Genomic DNA, 20,010 nt, shown 5'->3' on the forward strand with positions numbered 1-20,010 from the left:
GTAAAGGTAAAGGTACTCCTGACCATTAGGTCAAGTCGTGACCGACAATAATGTCAAAAGACGACTAAAGAATAAAAGTGCCAAATATATAAGAGTTTCAATTCAATAGCTAAGGAAAACCCCAATTCAATTAATAAATATGAAGAATGGAATAATAAAGACACAACACACACTTAAGCCCAAAATACACACTTTTGCCTACACTTCAGCAGCCAAAATACCAAACTCTTGGGAATGCCGTTTAAAGGAACAAATCTACCCATTCTTAAAGTGGTTAAAGCGTCTGATCAAAAAGTTGGGACGGGGGGCGGGGGCTAGTCCGTAGGCGAGTTTGCCAAAATCCGCCTCCTCTTCTCTCCTGAATTTATGCAGTTTTTGTTTAATTTCCCTTAGTATAGTGTTGCCAGGATTTCTCTTCACTGTGGATTCCGTCTGTGTCGTGTAACTGCTAACACCCCGCTGGCTGAGTCGGGATCCGAACCTGGGTCTCCTCCAACCCCCAACCCCGAGCCAGAACAGCCTGTGCCGGCCAAGCTGGTGTGCCCTCCAGTTTTTGGACTACAACTCCCATCAGCCCCCGTCACCAGAGTGCCCCGCCCCCTCTTGGCAAGGCTCCTCCTCCTCCCTCCCTCCCTTCCCTCCTGTTGGCTGCCGAGTCCCTTTCCTCCCGACAGGCACCCGGAGCTGTTCGATGGCAGCTTCCCCGGTCGGCTCGCGATTGGCCTCGCCTCGGCTGAGGGGCGGGGCGAAACCCTGGGAAACCTCCGCGCGGGAAACAGAAAAGAGAGACGCGAGGAAGCGGCTGCTCCTCGCCCCGCGTCCCGGCCAGTGGCGCAGCCCCTTGACGCCCCCCGTCCACGTGCGACCGGCGGAGGGGGCTCGTGCCGCCTTCTCCACCAGGTCCACCCCCCGCCCGCTTCCCTTTTCCCAACTGCCCGAGGGCTCCGACTTCGCCGCTGCCCCCTCCCCATAGGGAAGGCATTTCCACTGTGCCTCCTCTCGCCCCTTCCCCAGTTCAAGCAGCTGCCACCGCTGCCTCCTGTTGCCTTCAGGGTCGCCCCCTCCCCGCCCTTCTTTCCTTCCTTCCTTCCTTCCTTCTTTCTCCTCGGTCCCTGTTCTTTCTTCCGTTGCTCCACACAGATGGAAATTAACTCGTCCTGAGAGGAAATGGTAAGCCTAGCGGGGAGGGGGCCCCCCAAATGAATTCCCATGGGCAGGGCCGGATTTACGTATAAGCTAAACAAGCTATAGCTTAGGGCCCCACTCTCTTGGGGGGTCCCCCCCCCAAAAAAAAAATTAAAGGGAAAAAACCATGGGTGTACATTTTCAAAAAATAATCTAAAAAAACAAATAAACTAAAACCTACATACAGCAACAGCGGCAAATGACTTTAGACACCTATTAGGTCCATAAATTACCATATAATCAACACAAAAAACAGTGACAATTTGTTGTTGACAAAGGACAGTTTGACATACAAAGGGCCCCATTACCTTCAGTACCTTAGGGCCTCATCAAACCTAAATCCGGCCCTGAGTGGGGAACCAGAGTAATTCCCATAGGTGTTGTTGGGCTAAGTTTATATCATTCAAACGGGCAAAAGGTGTTTCAGATAAAGCCGTAGTTTGTTGAAAATGCCAACTTCCACAGTATGCAGATTCTTAATAGGTTGCCTTGATCTATCACTCCTTTTTCCTTTCTCTTTTTGCAGAGGAGAAGCCTGGCTCCTAGTCAGCTGGTCAAGAGGAAGCCAGAAGGGAATGGCTCTGACGAAGATGACACCTGGCATCCTGAAACTGTGAGCATCCTGTCAATCATTCTGTTGTACACTTGTGTCCTGCTTTCCTTCCATGATGGAACATGCTGACCAGACCCAGAGCTGCTGAGCTTCAGCAAGGAGACTGCATTGTTAAACCATTTTTGTATCAGCTTTTCCATTCCTTTACTACACACATATATTCTCATTTCTCACTATGGATGTATCACTTGTGTAGTGGCTGACCTTTGGCCATAATTCACTAGGGGGACTTATCTGTTGGCCTCAGTATATGCAATGTATTGTGGGTCAAGTAAAATAATAGTAATAATGCATCAATTTGGCTATTGTGATTGTTTGTGGGTAAGCGTATTGCTTATTTGATAGTGGATGTGTACTGCAAGGAGTTGGAGTCACTGGGACATCCTCAAGCTGGTGGTTCTCTTAGATGAAGCAAGCTCCAGTCAATACAGATGCTACATTTTATGTGGTGGCTGGTATATTTGCACCTTGGAGTGTGTTCCTCTAGCTGATCTACATGTGGAAAATGTTTGTTAACCTAAGGATTATCTAATGAAATTCATATTTAAACAATTTTAAAGACGCAACTCAACGCAGCCAAATCTTACATATGTTTATTTGAAAGTAAGTCTCATTGAGTTCAATGAACCTTGCATCCAAGAAAGTGTGCATATGATTGTAGCTGTAGTCTTTTTCTCTTCTAAATAAATAAAAAGTAATTATTTTAGCAACTATTGGAAACAAATTATTTCACATTTGTATCCTTCCCTTCCTTGAGACGTATATAGTAGACACTATCATTACAAGTTCTGTAATTGCAATAGCCCTCTTTTTGCTTTATGCTTCTTTATATCCAGTGTGTCCCAACCTCGGCAGTGTTTCAAACCCAATTTTAAAGCCTTCCAAGTATGTTTGCATTTTGTTTTTGCTTTTAACAAGGTTAGTGGCACTGATGGTGAACATCACTTCATTGAAAAACAATTTTTAAAAAACGAAGTGCTCAGATGCACAAATAATCTAACTGGATGGTTTTAGGCAGTATGACTGTTGTATGTACACCTGGGTTCTCCAATCCTAATGCAATATTTCTAATCTTTTCTAGACTCGGAAGAGACAGAAACATGGCAGCAAAGTCGATAACACGGAGTGTTATATGTCACCTTTCCGGAAGCCCTTGGCACAGTTAACCAATCAGCCTCATTGCCTTGATGGCAGTAAACATGCAAGTGATTTATTTATGTTTTCTCATGCAATTTTGCACAATTAACTTATTCCTGAGGGTGGGAGACAATGCAGTTTCTAGTATGGCTCTTTTATTGGTTGGGTTGTGGATGAACTCACACCACCTGAATGAGAAGCTGTGAGTTTGCAAAGGCACAAAGGCTATGAGCCAGAAGATCATAAGCACACAGATTTCCTTGCAATCTGCTGTGAAAAAAGATGCTGTGTTATCTGTCTGTAGCCAGCTATAAGAACCTGGTGGTTTTGGACTGGGTTCACAGAGAGAAATGACACTTCTTTGGGATCAACTTCTTCCCAGTTAAATAGTATAGAAAGTGATTTTTATATACGTTCTCTTTGAAATATAATATGAGAGACCTATAAAGAATAAGCTGTTTATGAACTGTTCTTTATTTAGGAGCCTAATAAAAATGACTTGTTCAAAGAGCTCCCCAAATGTTTTATAAATAAAATAATAGATGAAATGCAATTAAGTTTCTAAATATATTTATTATTATTTAAAACATTTTCTAAACCAATTGATACTTAAACTCTCTTAAACCATTTACAAAAATACAAACGTACAAACAGAAAACCTTCATAAAAACAGAGTTCTAGTAATAACAGGGTCCAATCTGATGGTCATGGATAGCCTGGGCAAAAAGTGATATCTTTATAAGACTTCTGAAGCAACTGATAGATGATATTTCTTAAATGGCAGGGCTTTCCAGAGTGCAGGAACAATAGTGGAAAATACTTGTTGTCATTCAGTGCGAAATACATTTAGTTGGAAGCAAAATCTGCCAATCTCAGTATAAAGTTCATTATTGCATACTGATTAGTTTGAAAGGTATTTTTAATGTTAAACTAATGAATATTTTATACTTTAAATCCCAGGAGGCCTTTATTCGCAGCATTTTGTCAAAACCTTTCAAAGTTCCTATTCCAAACTACACAGGTAAATCCATGAGGTTTCCCTCCTAACATTGTCTTACTTCACCATCTGTTAACTCTGAATGTGTAGAATAATGAAGTTTTGTGTGTAAAAAATAAAAAAAATGTATGAAAAATGTTGAATTATTAAGTGGTGGGCTGTAATGCTTATTTAGGCTGCCCTCCTATGCATGTTTACCTGAAAGTAAGCTTCTTTGAATGTAGTGAGGCTTATTTCCAAGTAAATATGCATAACACAGGTCTATAAGTCATGTAGGCTTACAGAACCCTAGATTTTAGTTATAATTTTGGGTCTCAAACTTCTTGAATTTTATGAATTGCCACCAGGTTTCAAAATGCACCTGCAGTTAATGGGAGGAGATAGACAAAAATGCTTCCTTTGCTGGTTAGTTGTATCTGGAAATTAATAGACTGAGTTGATGATACAAGCATAAGCTATGTGCCAAATATATGGGTTCACGAATCATTCCTTGATTCATTAACCTAAAACTTGTGAATAATTACTGTAGTTACACCTTCAAGTATTGGTCTAACTATCCTTTATTAACTAAGGGCACTCGTGTGTGTGTGTGTGTGTGTGTGTGTGTGTGTGTGTGTTTTCTGATGAGGTGTGGATTTTTACATTTTGTTTAGGCCAGGTTTGGCGATAGAGATCTGGTGCTGTAGTTCAGAAGCTCTGTAATGGGAGTAGAACACCATTTTTTTTGTTTCATGCTACTTGCCTTCATGCATAGTCTCAGTCTGATAGTAGTGGCACACCAGACTTAATGAGATATCTCTGCCATGTTTATTCTATAGCTTACATCTCACACATAGCACTTTATACTTGGGGCTAACTTTCCCTAAAAGTCAGTGTGTTGTCACTGTAATAGGATATTTGACAGTCCTGCGTTTACTGAAAACAGTCAGCTTGCTGCTTTTTCTTTGTCATCTTTCAGGTTCCCCAGGCTTTAGAGCTCTGGGTATCAAGCGTGCAGGACTCAGGCATGCTCTCCATGACCCTTTTGAAGAAGGAGCTTTGGTGCTCTACGAACCTCCACCTCTGACTGCTCATGACCAGCTGAAAATCGACAAGTGAGTTGCTTCCTTCCGACCTCCCTTCTCCCCACACCCAGCAGGTTCTCTGCCACCATTTCAGCTTGGTTTGTGTATCTGTTGATATTTTGACGGATCTTAGAATCGGCATGCAAACTTAGTATTCAATTGCCATTTTGCAGTCATTAGGCTGATTCATCTCCCATAATGGAGACGCAGTGGTGGATCAGTTACAAGTGTTCGTGTTTCACACAAGTAAACTATCCAGATTGTTGAGGATGATTGATTCAGAAGGACATGAAGCATCGTTCCCTGTTCAATAAATTCCTTACAAATATATCTTTATCAAACACAAACCACAGAGTGTTCATCGCTGCTTGCTCATATTACTGAATTTTGTGTCCCCAGTAATAAGATAGCTGTGCATTGCTTTCTCTGGAGGGATGCAAAGCATATCTCAATGTTGCTATGACTTTCAACTGGGCCTAGTTGGTTTTGACTGTGAAAGTAGCCACGTGGTAGGAGTCCCTGTCTTGTGAAGCAGAGTGGTGCATTAACAGGCCTTGTGCCCCTTGGGAATATCCTTCAGAATAGTGCTTTGACCTTTATGCCTGCTCTGATCTCTCTCTTGTTTCTTACCTGAAGGGACAAAGTGCCTGTTCATGTTGTGGTGGATCCTGTTCTCAGCCGTGTCTTACGACCCCATCAGAGAGAGGTGAGTTCTGCGAGTTACCAAATGCAGCAGTAATGCTGCTGTGAACTTTTCACTGCATTTTCTTTCACCCTAGAGAGTGGTCCTCTGGCAAGTGTGAATTGCATTCCTAAGCTTGAAGGTGTGTGGGGGTAGGGTTGTTGAGCAGGTGCCTAATGACGCCTCCCAGCTTCAATATTGGGAGGAAAGCTAGGGGATTGCTTGATAACTATGTGGCCAAGGGCCCTGAAGCACCTCCTCTATATAGGGTCGAGCCTGCAAGTCCCTGCTCTGCTCTGAAGCAGGGGAGGGGAGACTTCCTTTGCTGCTGCTGTTGGGAGATGCTGGGAGCCACTGTGCAGCAATGGCCAAGGACCCCACGCCCACCTGCTTACTTTTCCTGCAGCTAGCACACTTCACACACCCCTTTCCTGCAAGCTTCTGTGTCTGCTGCTTCTAGCTGAGTGGTTGCAACCATCTTTCCCTGTGCTTCAAAGGCCAGGCTAAAATGGCAATTCCCTGCACTATGAGCTGTGACACTATTGGCTGTCGTTGGACCTGTGCATTTCTGAGCAAATCTTTGTGTCTCTCCAGTTTCCCAAGCTCTTCTGTTTCGAGAGCAATGTTGTAATCGGTATTGAATACCAATAGCTTCCTGTGCATCCAGTCGCAATTTGCGCAGGTGCTGCTTCATGCGCAATATCACTTTTCGTCCTGCAAATCTATTCTAATACAAGGGAAACGCTTTCTGTGCAGGGGGTGAAGTTCCTGTGGGAGTGTGTGACAGGCCGCCGCATCCCTGGAAGTCATGGCTGCATTATGGCAGATGAGATGGGTCTGGGCAAGACCTTGCAGTGCATCACTCTGATGTGGACACTCTTGCGCCAAAGTCCAGATTGCAAGCCTGAGATCGACAAGGCCGTTGTGGTCTCACCTTCCAGCCTGGTGAAGAACTGGTACAATGAAGTGGGTAAATGGCTTGGAGGAAGGATTCAGCCACTGGCTATCGATGGAGGCTCCAAGGAGGATATAGACAGGAAGCTAGGTATGGAGGCTTCACAATATGTGCTTTTAAAAAAGAAAGAAAATGATTTGCTGTAAAGCAAGAACACTACTACATAAGCTGTATTCCCTCATACTCAGTTGCGACAATCATCACATTCTTGGCAGGCTTTAATTCAAAGATTCATGCTGAGGAATTTGATAAATGGTTTCTACAGTTGTGAACAGAGGGTAAAAACAGCAGAGCTAGCAAAGGACTAGAGACAGGTACATAGAGGACCTAGTAAGAGAACTTGGGTCGGTAGCTTGTGGGACCTGGATGACCTAGACTCTTCCAGCTCTGCCATGGATCTCTTGAGCCACTTTGAGTACTGGAGATGAAGGAAATAATGCATTGTGATTCTTTGGATGTAAAAAACACTTTGTTGCAATATAGCAGAACACAAAAAGTAAGTGTAGAGGTAAATGTGGGATGCACAGTTTTGCAAAACTGCTTATTCCTAAAGCTTACGCTGTCTCCCCTTGGCTTCCAAATACACCTCACTTATTTTTCTTTTGCTGTTTTTATTTTTCCTAATAGCTGGGTTTATGAACCAGCGAGGCCTAAGAGTCCCATCCCCGATCCTGATAATTTCCTACGAAACATTCCGACTTCATGCTGAAGTCCTCCAGAAAGGGAGTGTTGGGTTGGTCATATGTGATGAGGTAAGTGGAAAGCAGCTGGTATTCTCGTTAGCCAGTGATCGATCGCCCATGGAGTCAAAATATGGCTGATGTCACTCAGCTTCAGTGGTGAGCCTGGGCAGGAATTTCTAGCCACTTAATTGGCAACATGCAGGAAGGTTTGCCCCTACGCTAAGTGCAGCTGAGGGCTAAACCCAAAGTTTCTGTGACTGCATGGTTAGCAACCACACCAGCGGTTCTTAACATTTAAAATGGATGGGGGATGATATTGGTGCATCAAAACCATAAGGCAGAGAGCAGCGAATTTCAACCTTTCCTTCCCCACCTGTTATCCTGATGCAAATAGAACCCCTTCCCCAGTAACTAGCAGTAAAGGCAAAACTCCCCTTGGTGGAAGAGTATTATTATTATTTCCCTGTTCAGGGAAGTTTTTAACGTGTGATATTTTACTGTATTTTTGGTTTCTATGGAAGCCGCCCAGAGTGGCTGGGGAGGCCCAGCCAGATGGGCGGGATATAAATAATAAATTATTATTATTATTATTATTATTATTATTATTATTATTATTAATATTTTAAAGTGGCGTTGCTATCCCTGTGCCAAAGAAGCAGCTTGATGCTTACAGCACCTGTTCTCCCCTCCTGGCTCCCCATGTCTTGCAGTTCTCTCAGGTACTAGGGATCCTTTAAGAGGGAGATGCCAGGGATCTGAACCTGAGACATTTTGCATGCAAAGCAAAAGAGCTCATCCCCACTGCCCCCCCTTGTGTTTTCCCAGAGGACCTATATTAGATTTAGCCCCATCCCATAATCTTGTATAACTACTTTGGTTCATCGGAAGCCTTTGCAACGTATCCCTTCTCCTTTTATTAATTATTAGCACTTGTCATTGCTTCCAGTGGTTAGCTGCTAGGACATCATAGTGCTCCTCAGGTGTCTTATAACTAGCAGTTAAATAAACCCACTGGCCGTGGGGGGGGGGGGGGGAAGGGTTGCAGTAGGAACATGCACACATGCACCTATTTGTATATTTCTTATTTTGTAGTGCTTAGATTTAATAATGTCTGCAGGTTTATAAGATAGGTATATTGAATCTGCAAAAGTAAATATGCATGCATCCTGTTACTCTTTCATTTCTCAGGGTCACAGGCTGAAGAACTCAGATAACCAAACTTACCAAGCTCTGAACAGCCTGAAAACTGCACGGCGAGTGCTCATCTCAGGAACCCCCATTCAGAATGACCTCCTTGAATACTTCAGTCTAGTACATTTTGTCAACTCAGGCATCCTCGGTAGGGACTTCTTTTTTAAAACAACAGCAACAGCAGTATAATAAGTCTGAAGTTGGCAGCCCAAGTTTCTAAGTTCCCCACCATAATGACTGGGTGTGGGGAAGTGTGGTTGTGTGCTGCAAGTGTATATCAAATTGCCACTCACACTGTGTTTCACACATTATTATAGTGTAGCTCTGTTCCACAGAACAGTGGTGAACCATTTTATTGGAAGATGTGGACTAATCAAAGTGCTGCTAGCTTTGGAGTTCCAAAAAAGTGTGAACCACCTCGTGGGAGTCTGCTAGGGAACCTTTTGGGAACAGAGTGACTGTATTTCCAGCTATGTCATATGCTTACCTTTCAATTTTGGCCCAGATGTCAGCTGTGTCTGCTTTCCTCAGCATCTTATTAAATGACCAAGGTTCTGTCAATGTTTAAAAGTGTTGTATAATTGGATCTCTCATTAAGTGAGAGCAGGTGGGACTTGAAGGCATAAGTGAGGATGCTTCCAAGGCAAAGGAATGGCTATTTCTAAAGTGTCACATGCCTTTCTGAATTATGAGGTTCTGCCTGATCCAGAAAAAAAGCTGTTGTCTAAACCTACTAGGCTTCAGAGACATTTACATGCATCAGAAAGTTTGAAATGCAATGGAAGACATCTTTGAAATAGTTAATAGCATTTAAAACTTGCAACAGAATATAGAAAATTAAAGGTAGGGCTATTCCTCATCATCAAGTTTTGCTTTTTTGGACAGGGACAGCTCAGGAGTTTAAAAAGCACTTTGAAATTCCCATCCTGAAAGGCAGGGATGCCGATGCAAGTGAAGCAGGAAGACACAAGGGAGAGGAGAGGCTTAAGGAGCTGATCAGCATTGTCAACAGGTGAAGTTCACAAGTTTCCCTTTTTTATCCTAAGAGCACTTTATTTCCCTAGTTCTAACTCCCCAGATTGTGCTTTGGGAGTTAAAGTTACTTTGACCCTGGAAACAGCTCAGTTCATTATTCCTCATAATTCATCCAGTAGTTCTGATAGAGCTCAGAAAGTGCAAATCCATTCATCTTTAAGTCATCACCCAACAATTGCTATGGGTCATGTACAGTCAGTCTCTCCAAATTGATTTTTTCTTCTCATTGTGACGCTACTGTCTCTCTTGAGTGCTTTGATCGGCTGAGAAAGAAAGTGGGTTTTGGTTTTTTTGCTAAAATGGATGTTTACTTGTTGTCAGAGCTCATGCATGCTGATCAAAGTCTGCAGAGCTGTTACCTGAAAGATCTCTGTTAACACCAGGAAGGTGTTCTGCCGGAAGATGGTCATGAGGTTAGGTATTCTTGTTAACAGCATTAAAATTTATTTTGTTCCTTTCTAGGTGTCTTATAAGGAGGACTTCAGATATTCTCTCCAAATACCTTCCAGTGAAAATAGAGCAGGTGGTGTGCTGCAGGTACAATATGCAAGTGCAGCTTTTAAAACAAAGCACAGACTTTTCAAACTTAATCAAGAAATGAGGTGGATTCACTCTTGCCTTGCTAAGCAAGAGTCAATAGAAACGTTCTGATCTGTGTTACTCTGGGTGTTGTGGCAGAATATTCCCTTTGCCCCTTCAGTAACAGCCAATTAACCTTCCATCTTAAATTCTGCTGAATTACCGTATTTTTCGCCCCATAGGACGCACCTAGGTTTTTTTTTTTGGGGGGGGGGGAAATAAAGAAAAAAAAATTATTTCCCCCCCAGGTGCGGGGCTGGGGCAGGGGAAGCCCGAGCTTCCCCCAACCCCAGCCCCCAGAACAGGCTGCTATCTGCTAGCCGTGGGAGAGCCGCGCAACTTCCAATGGCTAGCGGAGCGCTGCGCGAAGCCCTAAGCTTGGGGCGTGCTGAGCTCAGCGCGCCCCAAGCTTCTGGGTGCCGGCAAGGTCTCCGCTAGCAGTGGGAGAGCTGCGTCTCCCACGGCTAGCGGATTGCTTCCTGAAGCCTGGAGAGCAAGAGGGGTCGGTGCGCACCGACCCCCCTCGCTCTCCAGGCTTCAGCAAAAGCCTGCATTCGCCCCATAGGATGCACACACATTTCCCCTTCATTTTTGGAGGGGAAAAAGTGTGCCCTATAGGGCGAAAAATACAGTATTTATCAGCACAATGAAGTCCTTTATTGGAGTCACTATATTTTAAAAGTTGTGCTTAATTTATTTTAGTATGTAAGTGCACTGATCCTAGGTAACTTGCCTCTCAATGAAAAGGAAGAAACTGAGTTATTGACATATATAATATTCCGCCGCCCCCCCCCCCCCCGCAAAGTAAAAAAAAAAAGTCAGCATAATTAATTCGGTGATGGAGCTTGCCTCAAATCTATTCTGAAAGAACCACATTCATCTAGATGTCAGAGAATAGTGCCTTTCTTATTCTGCTTAGCTACAACAATGGTTTGTGTTGTTGTTTTTTGCTTTTCATCTAAATCTAATCGTACCCTTTATAAAATGTTCTGCATTAATGAAGTCAGGAAAATCAATCACGTTTTTAGATTCTATTCAGTATTTTTTTGTGTGTTTTAAAGAATGTGCAACTCATTTGTTGCACATCAAATAGCTATAAACTGCTAGATGATGTTGGACCTTTAAAAAGAATGCTTTTTTAAAAAAAAGTATTTTTCTTTATGAACCTTAATAAAATGTATTTAAAAACTAATAAAAATAATGCTTTTAAGGCACCGGGTTTCAAGCAGCAACTTGGTGAGCAGCAATATGTGTAGACAGGAGGTCTTTCCTTAGCAGCAAGGTTGAAAAACACTGACTCTGTAAGGGACACCATGTCCTAAGACAATCATGTATGCTAATAGTAGGAATAGCTGTATGAAAGATGTGATGAAACAGCCACCCACCAGTGCCTTCCTGCTTGATAGTTTACTCTTTGGAATGTCACTGATGTTCTGAGAGATTCTGGGGGAAATAATTTTTCAAAGTTAGGGTGTAGATCACTGAGAATGCAGTATTCTGACTTGCAGTCTTTTGTTCTGGTTTGAGCATGCTGGCAGAGTTAATAGCATAAAAGTGAAAGTTAATGCTGCCATCTCTAGATATCCGCTAACCCAGAAATATTACCTTGGGTTAAGAACTTTGCTTCAGGATGAGAACAGAAATTGTGCTCCGGCGGCACAGCAGCAGCAGGAGGAGGCCCCATTAGCTAAAGTGGTGCTTCAGGTTAAGAACAGTTTCAGGTTAAGAACGGACCTCCACATCAAATTAAGTACTTAACCCGAGGTTCCACTGTACTTTTAACAGTGATCTTAGCTCGGCAGCTTTGAGACTGTGGAAAATGGAGCTTTATTATTAGCAAGAGTCCAATTTAAAGACCAGTTTGTGAATTAAGCGAATGAATTAAACGAAGAAGAAAAACCAGACTCTGGAGGATGGCTTTCTTTTAAGACTAGGGTATTGCCCAGGTCCACCAAAGTCAGTGACAGTTTAGCTCCTCTTGTACACCAAGTTTCCTTCTGAGTTTGCAACGAGGGGAATTCAGTAGCTCAAGTAGGTTATACCCTTTGGAAAATTCTGAGTTATTTTGCATTAAATGTTCATTTGGGAGCTAACCTAAGCAATTCCAACATGGATTGGATAAGATGGGATTTTTGTAATGGTCATCTGTTCAGTGATTGGAGCATGATTGATGTCTTGTTTCACCTCAGGCTGACTCCCCTTCAGACAGACCTGTACAAACGCTTCCTCAAGCAAGCAAAGCCTGCTGAGGAACTGAAGGAAGGGAACATGAGTGTTTCATCCCTTTCCTCCATCACATCGCTGAAGAAACTCTGTAATCGTAAGTCATCCTGTCAGTTTATGTATACAATGCCCTGTGCCAAGGACTCAGAACATGGACAGAAAGTTAGAAACAAGATAAATCTCTGTTGAATGGTTTTCAACCTGAAGTTCTTGTATACTAGAGCCCTGGTCATTAAGAAGGTGATTTTAAAACACTTCTGCTAAGCAGTGTTAGAAACTGAGATATGAAAGCAAGGAGCTAAATAGCGCCTTAAACCTAGGTTATGGGCGCAACAACAGAATGTCTAGGCGTACTTTTTTATAACAAGAATACAAAGCTGAGAATGAATGAACTGCAGCTAAAATATTACGTTCATTCTTCACAGGGTCTAGTCCTTTCCCTGCCCTCTTAAGAGGGTCTCTTCTCCAATCTTCAGAGAGTACCTGGAAGTGGAGAGGTAGAAAAAGGTCCTCCTTTCCTTCCACTCTGCAGTTTTACTCTGAAATCTTAGGCGCAGTACTGCGCCCAGAACTCAGAAACTGCTCACACTAATGAAATTCCCTGTCACAAAATGCGCCTAGCACAATGGGAGTTTCAAACACTGCTGCTGAAGCTAAATTCCAAAGCAGTGGTGCTGCATGGCAGATAAAAAGAATAAATTCTGTTTTGTAGGTATTGAAACAAAATAGGGTTCATAATCTTGGCTCACTCTGTTAAGGGCATGGGCATTTTGGGTCTGAGGGATAGAAAAAACTCAGTTCACAGTCTCCGATTTCCTTGTTGGAGAAAGTGAAGTTGCTGCACTATTATGCTTCAACTTCTGTGCAAGCATAATAGAAGCATGCTCTTCGAAGCATGCTCTTCGAAAGGACTGGAAGTATTTTTGTATGTTGTCCCTCTCAGTCATCTAAGCCACCCCTGAACCTCCCCTCTTGGAACTCCGCAATTTATAAACTAAACTGCTTTTTCCGCCCTGAGGAAAAGCACAGTTGTCTAAACTGGAGCACGTGTCTTCTTTTGTTTTTACTGGTTTTTCACAAGCCCCTGCATTTTGCTTTATGCTCTAAGTGGGGATAGGCAGATGTTTGTCCCATGTAAAGATTTTCCATGTTTAAAGTTTGAGACTCTGATGCCCTCTTCTGGACTCGAGTTGCTTGGGCTGGGGGCTGGCCTTCTAGTGCCTGAATAATGCATTGGGATACAGGCATCTTACTTACAGAAACTTGCAGCTATGCAAGCATGTGCCTTGCCTCTCCACACCCTCTTGGGTTTTAGCTGGTTTTAAAAAATGTAATATTTAATTTTGAATCTTAGCACTCTCATAATTAATGTACAATTTTTTAATCTATTGCATAATGTGACTATGGGTTTAAAATCTCTACTATGCATGCTTATGGTTTAAATGCTTGGTTGTGCTATTTTTGAAATTGGGAGCAGATAGTTTGGGCTTCTTATGGGAAATCAAGGCACCCTTAAATGGAAAGAGAACTAGATAAGCTAGCAGTGTATATGGGCCAGTGTCGGACAGAGGATGCTGTTGGGTCTGGATGAATGCAGAGATACAGCTTCAAAACACTGCTTAGTTATGGAACAAGCAAGCAATTATGAGCTACATTCAGAAGGTTACTTGTGGGCCGAGGAACACTTGATGTGTGAAAAGGAATATATATAATGTATGGTAATTTATTGTCAGAGAAGCCCCCTCAATCAAGGGTGGGAAACCTGTGGCCCTCCAGATGTTGTTTGTCTCCTCCCATTAACCCCTGGGCAACACAGTCAATGATCACGGTTGATGGGAGTTGTAGCTAAGCAACATCTGGAAGGCCACAAGTTCCCCCACACTTACACTACGTAAAAGTTAGTGATTTAAAATGATCACATGTAAAGTTATAGTTTTCAGGTACTAGATGAACCTTTCTCAACCTAGATGTTGTTGGACTACAACTCCCATCATTCCTAGCCAGCATGGCCAGTGGCCAGGGATGATGGGAGTTGTAGTTCAAGAACATCTGGGGACCCAAGGTTGAGAGAGAGGCTATACTAGACCATTGCATGTTAAATACAGGGGGAGATTATAGAACTGTTTAGATGATGATGATGACGATTAGGCGCTGCAGTTATTTCTGTCCAGAGATAGTAGGACTGTGTAAGGAAGCTGTTTCCGTCACATTAAGACCAATCCTTCTACCTTGCTAAACAGAAAGTGTGCCGACTCCAGTTCTGTGCATTGATTCTTGATAACTTTTCTCTAGATCCTGCCCTGATCTATGAGAAGTGTGTGGAGGAAGAGGAGGGGTTTGTGGGTGCTCTGCAGTTATTTCCTTCTGGCTATAGCACCAAGTCCCTAGAACCTCAGCTCTCAGGTAAATGTTGCTGCAAAAACGTATCTGTGTGTGAGATTATATTGAGGATTCATTTCTCAGCACTGTTTATAGCAGGGGTCTCCAACCTTCCCAATGGGCATCTGTTGAGAGAGTGTTGTGGGCACGAGTCGCAAAACGACTGCCAAGAGGGCGTGGCATAACACAAAATTGAAGAGCAAATAGTCATTGCTGCTCCCTTCGGTCCTCCTGGACAATCTCATGCTTGTCATGGGAAGTCAAGTCACCTGTGTCCTGCTGTCCCCTGGAATTCACACAATATTGATTCCTCCCCCTGCCCCATCAATGATGTTGTTGTTGTCTAATAGCAGAGAGCATCCCCCAGTATCCACTCTTTTTGCCCTGGTGCATCTCTCAATCACACACACACTTGAGCAGCCCACCCACCCACAGTCAAAAAAGCCCCTCTAAGGGAAAAGGAAGTGCCTGCCATTTATTTAAAAATTCACAAGGCTCACCAGCCTAGAACCCACAGGCACTGTGTTGTCCTTGGTTGCCAAGGAAGGCCTGTTTCATCTGTGGGCATTGGGTTGGCGGTTTCTGGTTTTATAGCGTTTGTATTCATTGATTTTTTTTTTCCTTCAGGGAAGATGCTGGTTTTGGACTACATTTTGGCAGTTACGAGGAGCACCAGTAATGACAAAGTAGTCCTAGTTTCTAATTATACTCAGACACTGGATCTCTTTGAGAAACTCTGCAGAGCTAGAAGGTATAATGACTGAGAGGTTGTGAGTGTGTGTGAGAGAACCTAAGAGGAACTCTTCCTTGGGAATGATGGGTGCAGAAATGATGGGTCAGGCTTGGCCTGCTGTCTCCATAAAACTATTCTAAAACTCTCCTCCCTCAGTATTGCCTTAATTTTTTCCTGATATTAAATTCACTTGTAGAACTATCCCATGTGTAAGGGGTGAAATTGCAGCTATTTCAAGGACATATTGGTATAAGGATCTTAATTTGCCCTCTTTTTGTGTCTGTCAGGTACTTGTATGTCCGTCTGGATGGCACCATGTCCATTAAAAAGAGAGCAAAGATAGTAGAGCGTTTCAACAGCATTTCTGTAAGTGAAACTTCCAGGCTCAAGTTCCACCCTTCCTACAAAACAGGGCAGAAGTGGTTACAATATAGTCTTCCAGTAAAAAAGCCTCGTTGGCCTCCTGCATTTTAATGCCAGTTACAGCCAAAATATGTACCCCTGCTTGAAATAGAGGTATACTTGCAATAGGAAAATATTTTCAGCATGACTTTCCAATGAGCGTTCATGGCTGTTACACAAATCCAGTGATGTGATACAGACATGTACTTTGGTGCATGATCACTTCTCCAGTGTGTGATGCACTCTTCCCTCATCCCAAAACAAAGTTGAGAATCTTTTTTATCCGGTGTCCAGGGGTCAAGAAAACCCAGCATGGTTAGAACAGGAAGAGTGGAGATAGGATGGATTCTGCATTATTGCCATGTCTAGATTTGTGCCTCTAGTTTTCCATCAGTGTTACTAAGTCTTCTAATTATAAGCTTTCATGTACCTATTGGAGAATACACAAACAAGTAGTACCGATAATCTTTGGCTGTATATATATTTGTAGGGCAATGGCTTGTGATGTTCTTCACTACAAATTTGGAAGAGCCCAGTATCTTTAGACTGAAAGGAAGAAAGAGTAGTCTATTAACCAACGTTCGTGTTCATTCATTTTGCATACAAGATAAAAGGATAATTTGAAGTGTGTTTTTCAGAAATAACCTACTGAGTCAGCAGTGTCACTTGTGCTGGGCACCTAACTTGAGTTTCTCTGGTCCCCCAGAACCCTGAATTCATTTTCATGCTGAGCAGCAAAGCAGGTGGTTGTGGCTTAAATTTGATTGGAGCAAACAGACTTGTGATGTTTGACCCAGACTGGAACCCAGCCAATGACGAACAAGCCATGGCCCGTGTCTGGAGAGATGGCCAGAAGAAGACTTGCTATATCTATCGATTGCTTTCGGTAAGGCTTGGATTCCAACTCTGCTTGTGACTGTCCTCATCGCAGAGTACAGATGGCAAAGCTTGAGTCTGTTGCAGAAAGAAACGAGTTTGTAACAGGTGTCTGATTTCCAGTTGCTCAAGGGTAGCTGGTGTCATGGCATGCAGAAGCATAAATGTTTTGAATGGACTACAGTGGAGCCTGGTTTTTTACCAATCTGTTATGATAGTGGGCATGCGCAGTGATGTAAGGTGAACTAAAGCTTCATCAGGACATAGGAAAAGGAAGATGTCCCAGACGTAAATCTCTTTGTTTAGAGGCATATCCCCATCAGGCTTAAAGGTTAAGGCCAATGGTTTTCCGCTGTTGCCTGAAAACTGAAGCCACAGCTGCTTTTGGATTATCTATCCTGGTCTTTCAACCCGGAGTTTATATTGTAATCTTTTTTTTTAATAATAATGAGTATACAGTGTCCTATGGCAAGACCTTAAAGTAGTTAAAGTTACAAGTCGAAACAGAATAAAAATAATGTAACTGGCTAACATATAACACCCCATTTAACAGTTAAGCACCCTACAGATGTGAAGTCTTTGGCCAAATTTCAGAGCCTTATTCCTTATGTACATGCTGAACAAGCTATACAGCAGGCTTTCTCAACCTCGGCCCTCCAGATGTTCTGAGACTACAATTCCCATCATCTCTGACTACTGGTCCTGCTAGCTAGGGATCATGGGAGTTGTAGGCCAAAAAGCATCTGGAGGGCTGAGGTTGAGGAAGCCTGCTCTACAGGACTGGTGCCCAGAGGGCAATTTTTTGAGAAGGGAACAATATGAGGAATGGATGGCACCATTCTTCACCCTTGATTGGGAGTGCATGGCAATTGGAATGTGGAAATCAGGTTCTGGCTAAAGAACATGTAACGCTTATAAGGATTCCCTGGCCTTTCCAAAAACCCAGCGCCAGCCTTAATTTTGTATCCTTTTAGACAGGGACAATTGAGGAAAAGATCTTTCAGCGGCAGACCCACAAGAAGGCTCTCAGCAGCTGTGTCGTAGATGAGGAGCAGGATGTGGAAAGACATTTCTCTCTCGGCGAACTGAAGGAGCTATTCACGCTCAACGAGACCACCGCAAGTGATACCCATGACAAGTTAGTATTCGAAGAGCTGTGGGTAATGTGTTGGGGGACACAATTAAAGGCTTATGTGTGGTATGTTTATCCAGAACAAGTAAGAAAAATTATCCCTATGTTCAGTCTGTATATGCAGCAATAGATTAGGACCACATCAGCCCACCATGTCCCTCACTATGTAATCATGTACTGGCCTTAACATTTGTGTAGGTTAAAGGTATTGTGAGCTGTGTGCCTCAAGCCTTGCAGTACACAAATGTGCCTGTCTGTTGGACTCTACATGAGTAGGCCCCTATAGAAGTGTATACTGGTATGACCCCAGTTCACCTACTCATGCTGATTGGAAGTGTTCATTTTTGGGTTTGTGTTAAATTGCTTCATAGGAGTTTAGTGTGTGGCTATATGGTTGTAATAGGGACGCAGGTGGCGCTGTGGGTTAAAGCCTCAGCGCCTAGGACTTGCCGATCGAAAGGTTGGCGGTTCGAATCCCTGCGGCGGGGTGCGCTCCCGCTGCTCGGTCCCAGCGCCTGCCAACCTAGCAGTTCGAAAGCACCTCCGGGTGCAAGTAGATAAATAGGGACCGCTTACCAGCGGGAAGGTAAACGGCGTTTCCGTGTGTGGCTCTGGCTCGCCAGAGCAGCGATGTCACGCTGGCCACGTGACCCGGAAGTGTCTCCGGACAGCGCTGGCCCCCGGCCTCTTAAGTGAGATGGGCGCACAACCCCAGAGTCTGTCAAGACTGGCCTGTACGGGCAGGGGTACCTTTACCTTTACCTTTATATGGTTGTAACCCATCCTGGGACCTTGTGATGAAAGACAGGTAAAAAAATTCTTAAAATAAATATATATTCTTAGGGCTCTAAACCCTCTTAAGAGATTATTAGTGTGTTTGACTGAAGGTTTGAATATCGTAACTTTACTTTGGGAAGGGGTGCGTGTGTGTGGCTTTGTATACCAGGAAAGATGGAAGCAAATGTTTTAATCCCAATTTCTGGTACACACACAGATTTCTGCCTAGACTTTCTTCATCAGCTATTATCTTTGTTGGTGTCAGGAGTGCATTTCACCTAGTAAGTAAAATAGAGCATGCTTCTAAACGATACAGTCTTTTCAAACAATAGTGTCTTCAAGATTGCAAGCCCTTTAAGCTCAGACAATGAAAGCCTGCAGATAAAAGTTATGTAGAGGCTCTGGCCCTTGTTAGCACAATGCACTCTTCGTTGCAGGATCAAGTGTCGTCGCTGTGTGAATGGCCATCAAGTCAGGCCACCTCCAGAGGGGTCTGACTGTACTTCTGACTTATCCCAGTGGAACCACTGTGCTGAAAAACGTGGACTCCAGGACACAGTCCTCAAGGCTGCCTGGGATGCTGCTGTCACCTTTACCTTCCATCATCATTCCCATGAAGAACAACGGGGGATACCATGACCGTTGGTTTGGGCTGACTTTCTGAAACTCAATCTATTTGTTATCCTGATCGACCCCGTTTAAGATTACACTTTTTCTCCCATTAATGCCGTGGAAGAACTTTATCTTCTTTGGTGTTTCAAGGCTACCTTTACAAAAGTGGTAGGCCAAATCAGTTGGTCACAGAGCATTAGTGTAATTATGTTTATGAAACCTGGCAAGTATGGGAAGACCGCGACAGAAAACTGTTCACTTCTGATCATGGAATTGGTCCCATGCTACTTTATCACTCTTTGGACTATGTTACTTGTTGTGAAAAATTTAAAGACATGCCTACAAAGTTAATTTTTCAAGAAAATAACAGTGAACAGTGGATATACATACAATTTATTGAAACTGAATTTCTTGCTGTTAAATAGTAATCAAAGATCTGTTTTAATCCTGATAATGAGGTAAGGTCTAGTGTAAATAGAATCTGGAAACCTCAGAATCAAAGCAGATGGGAGAAAGAAGTCTGTTTTTCCACTTGAACCTCAGATGGTTGATACCTTAGCTCTCCAGGCAGAAGATTCACTTAAAGAAAATTGAGTTCACGAGTACCGGGACAAAATATTTCTGTATCTTAACTCCTTAAGCTTATTTATTGACTCTCCATTGCATTGACTTTAAAAGATAGTGATATGTGCCAGTTATCGCTGTCCTGTTTTTATAGAGTAAAATAAAATGTAGACTGCAATACTTCGTACAGC

At 43.1% G+C, this 20,010-nt stretch overlaps 1 protein-coding gene across 1 annotated transcript; it reads left to right on the top strand.

Annotated features, from left to right (window-relative positions):
* The first annotated feature begins 682 nt into the window (after positions 1 to 682).
* RAD54L (RAD54 like) lies at positions 683 to 20,006 on the top strand. The gene is made up of 18 exons (XM_079980298.1): positions 683 to 1,170; positions 1,712 to 1,798; positions 2,880 to 2,999; positions 3,896 to 3,956; positions 4,891 to 5,026; positions 5,633 to 5,702; positions 6,435 to 6,723; positions 7,261 to 7,385; positions 8,505 to 8,655; positions 9,393 to 9,519; positions 10,005 to 10,079; positions 12,311 to 12,441; positions 14,637 to 14,747; positions 15,351 to 15,474; positions 15,744 to 15,822; positions 16,565 to 16,744; positions 17,709 to 17,872; positions 19,081 to 20,006. The coding sequence occupies exons 1-18, from the start codon at positions 1,168 to 1,170 to the stop codon at positions 19,280 to 19,282; spliced, it is 2,235 nt and encodes a 744-aa protein (XP_079836424.1). The 5' UTR covers positions 683 to 1,167; the 3' UTR covers positions 19,283 to 20,006.
* The last annotated feature ends 4 nt before the right edge of the window (positions 20,007 to 20,010 follow it).

This window comes from Podarcis cretensis (assembly GCF_951804945.1).
Source record: "Podarcis cretensis genome assembly, chromosome: 6".
Lineage (NCBI taxonomy): Eukaryota > Metazoa > Chordata > Lepidosauria > Squamata > Lacertidae > Podarcis > Podarcis cretensis.

What these genes read in the sequence shown, in the direction of transcription:
- RAD54L (XM_079980298.1), top strand. An exon ending in GCTGAAGAAACTCTGTAATC is followed by an intron (nt 12,442 to 14,636) that starts GTAAGTCATCCT and finishes ACTTTTCTCTAG; the next exon opens with ATCCTGCCCTGATCTATGAG. An exon ending in AGCGTTTCAACAGCATTTCT is followed by an intron (nt 15,823 to 16,564) that starts GTAAGTGAAACT and finishes CTGGTCCCCCAG; the next exon opens with AACCCTGAATTCATTTTCAT.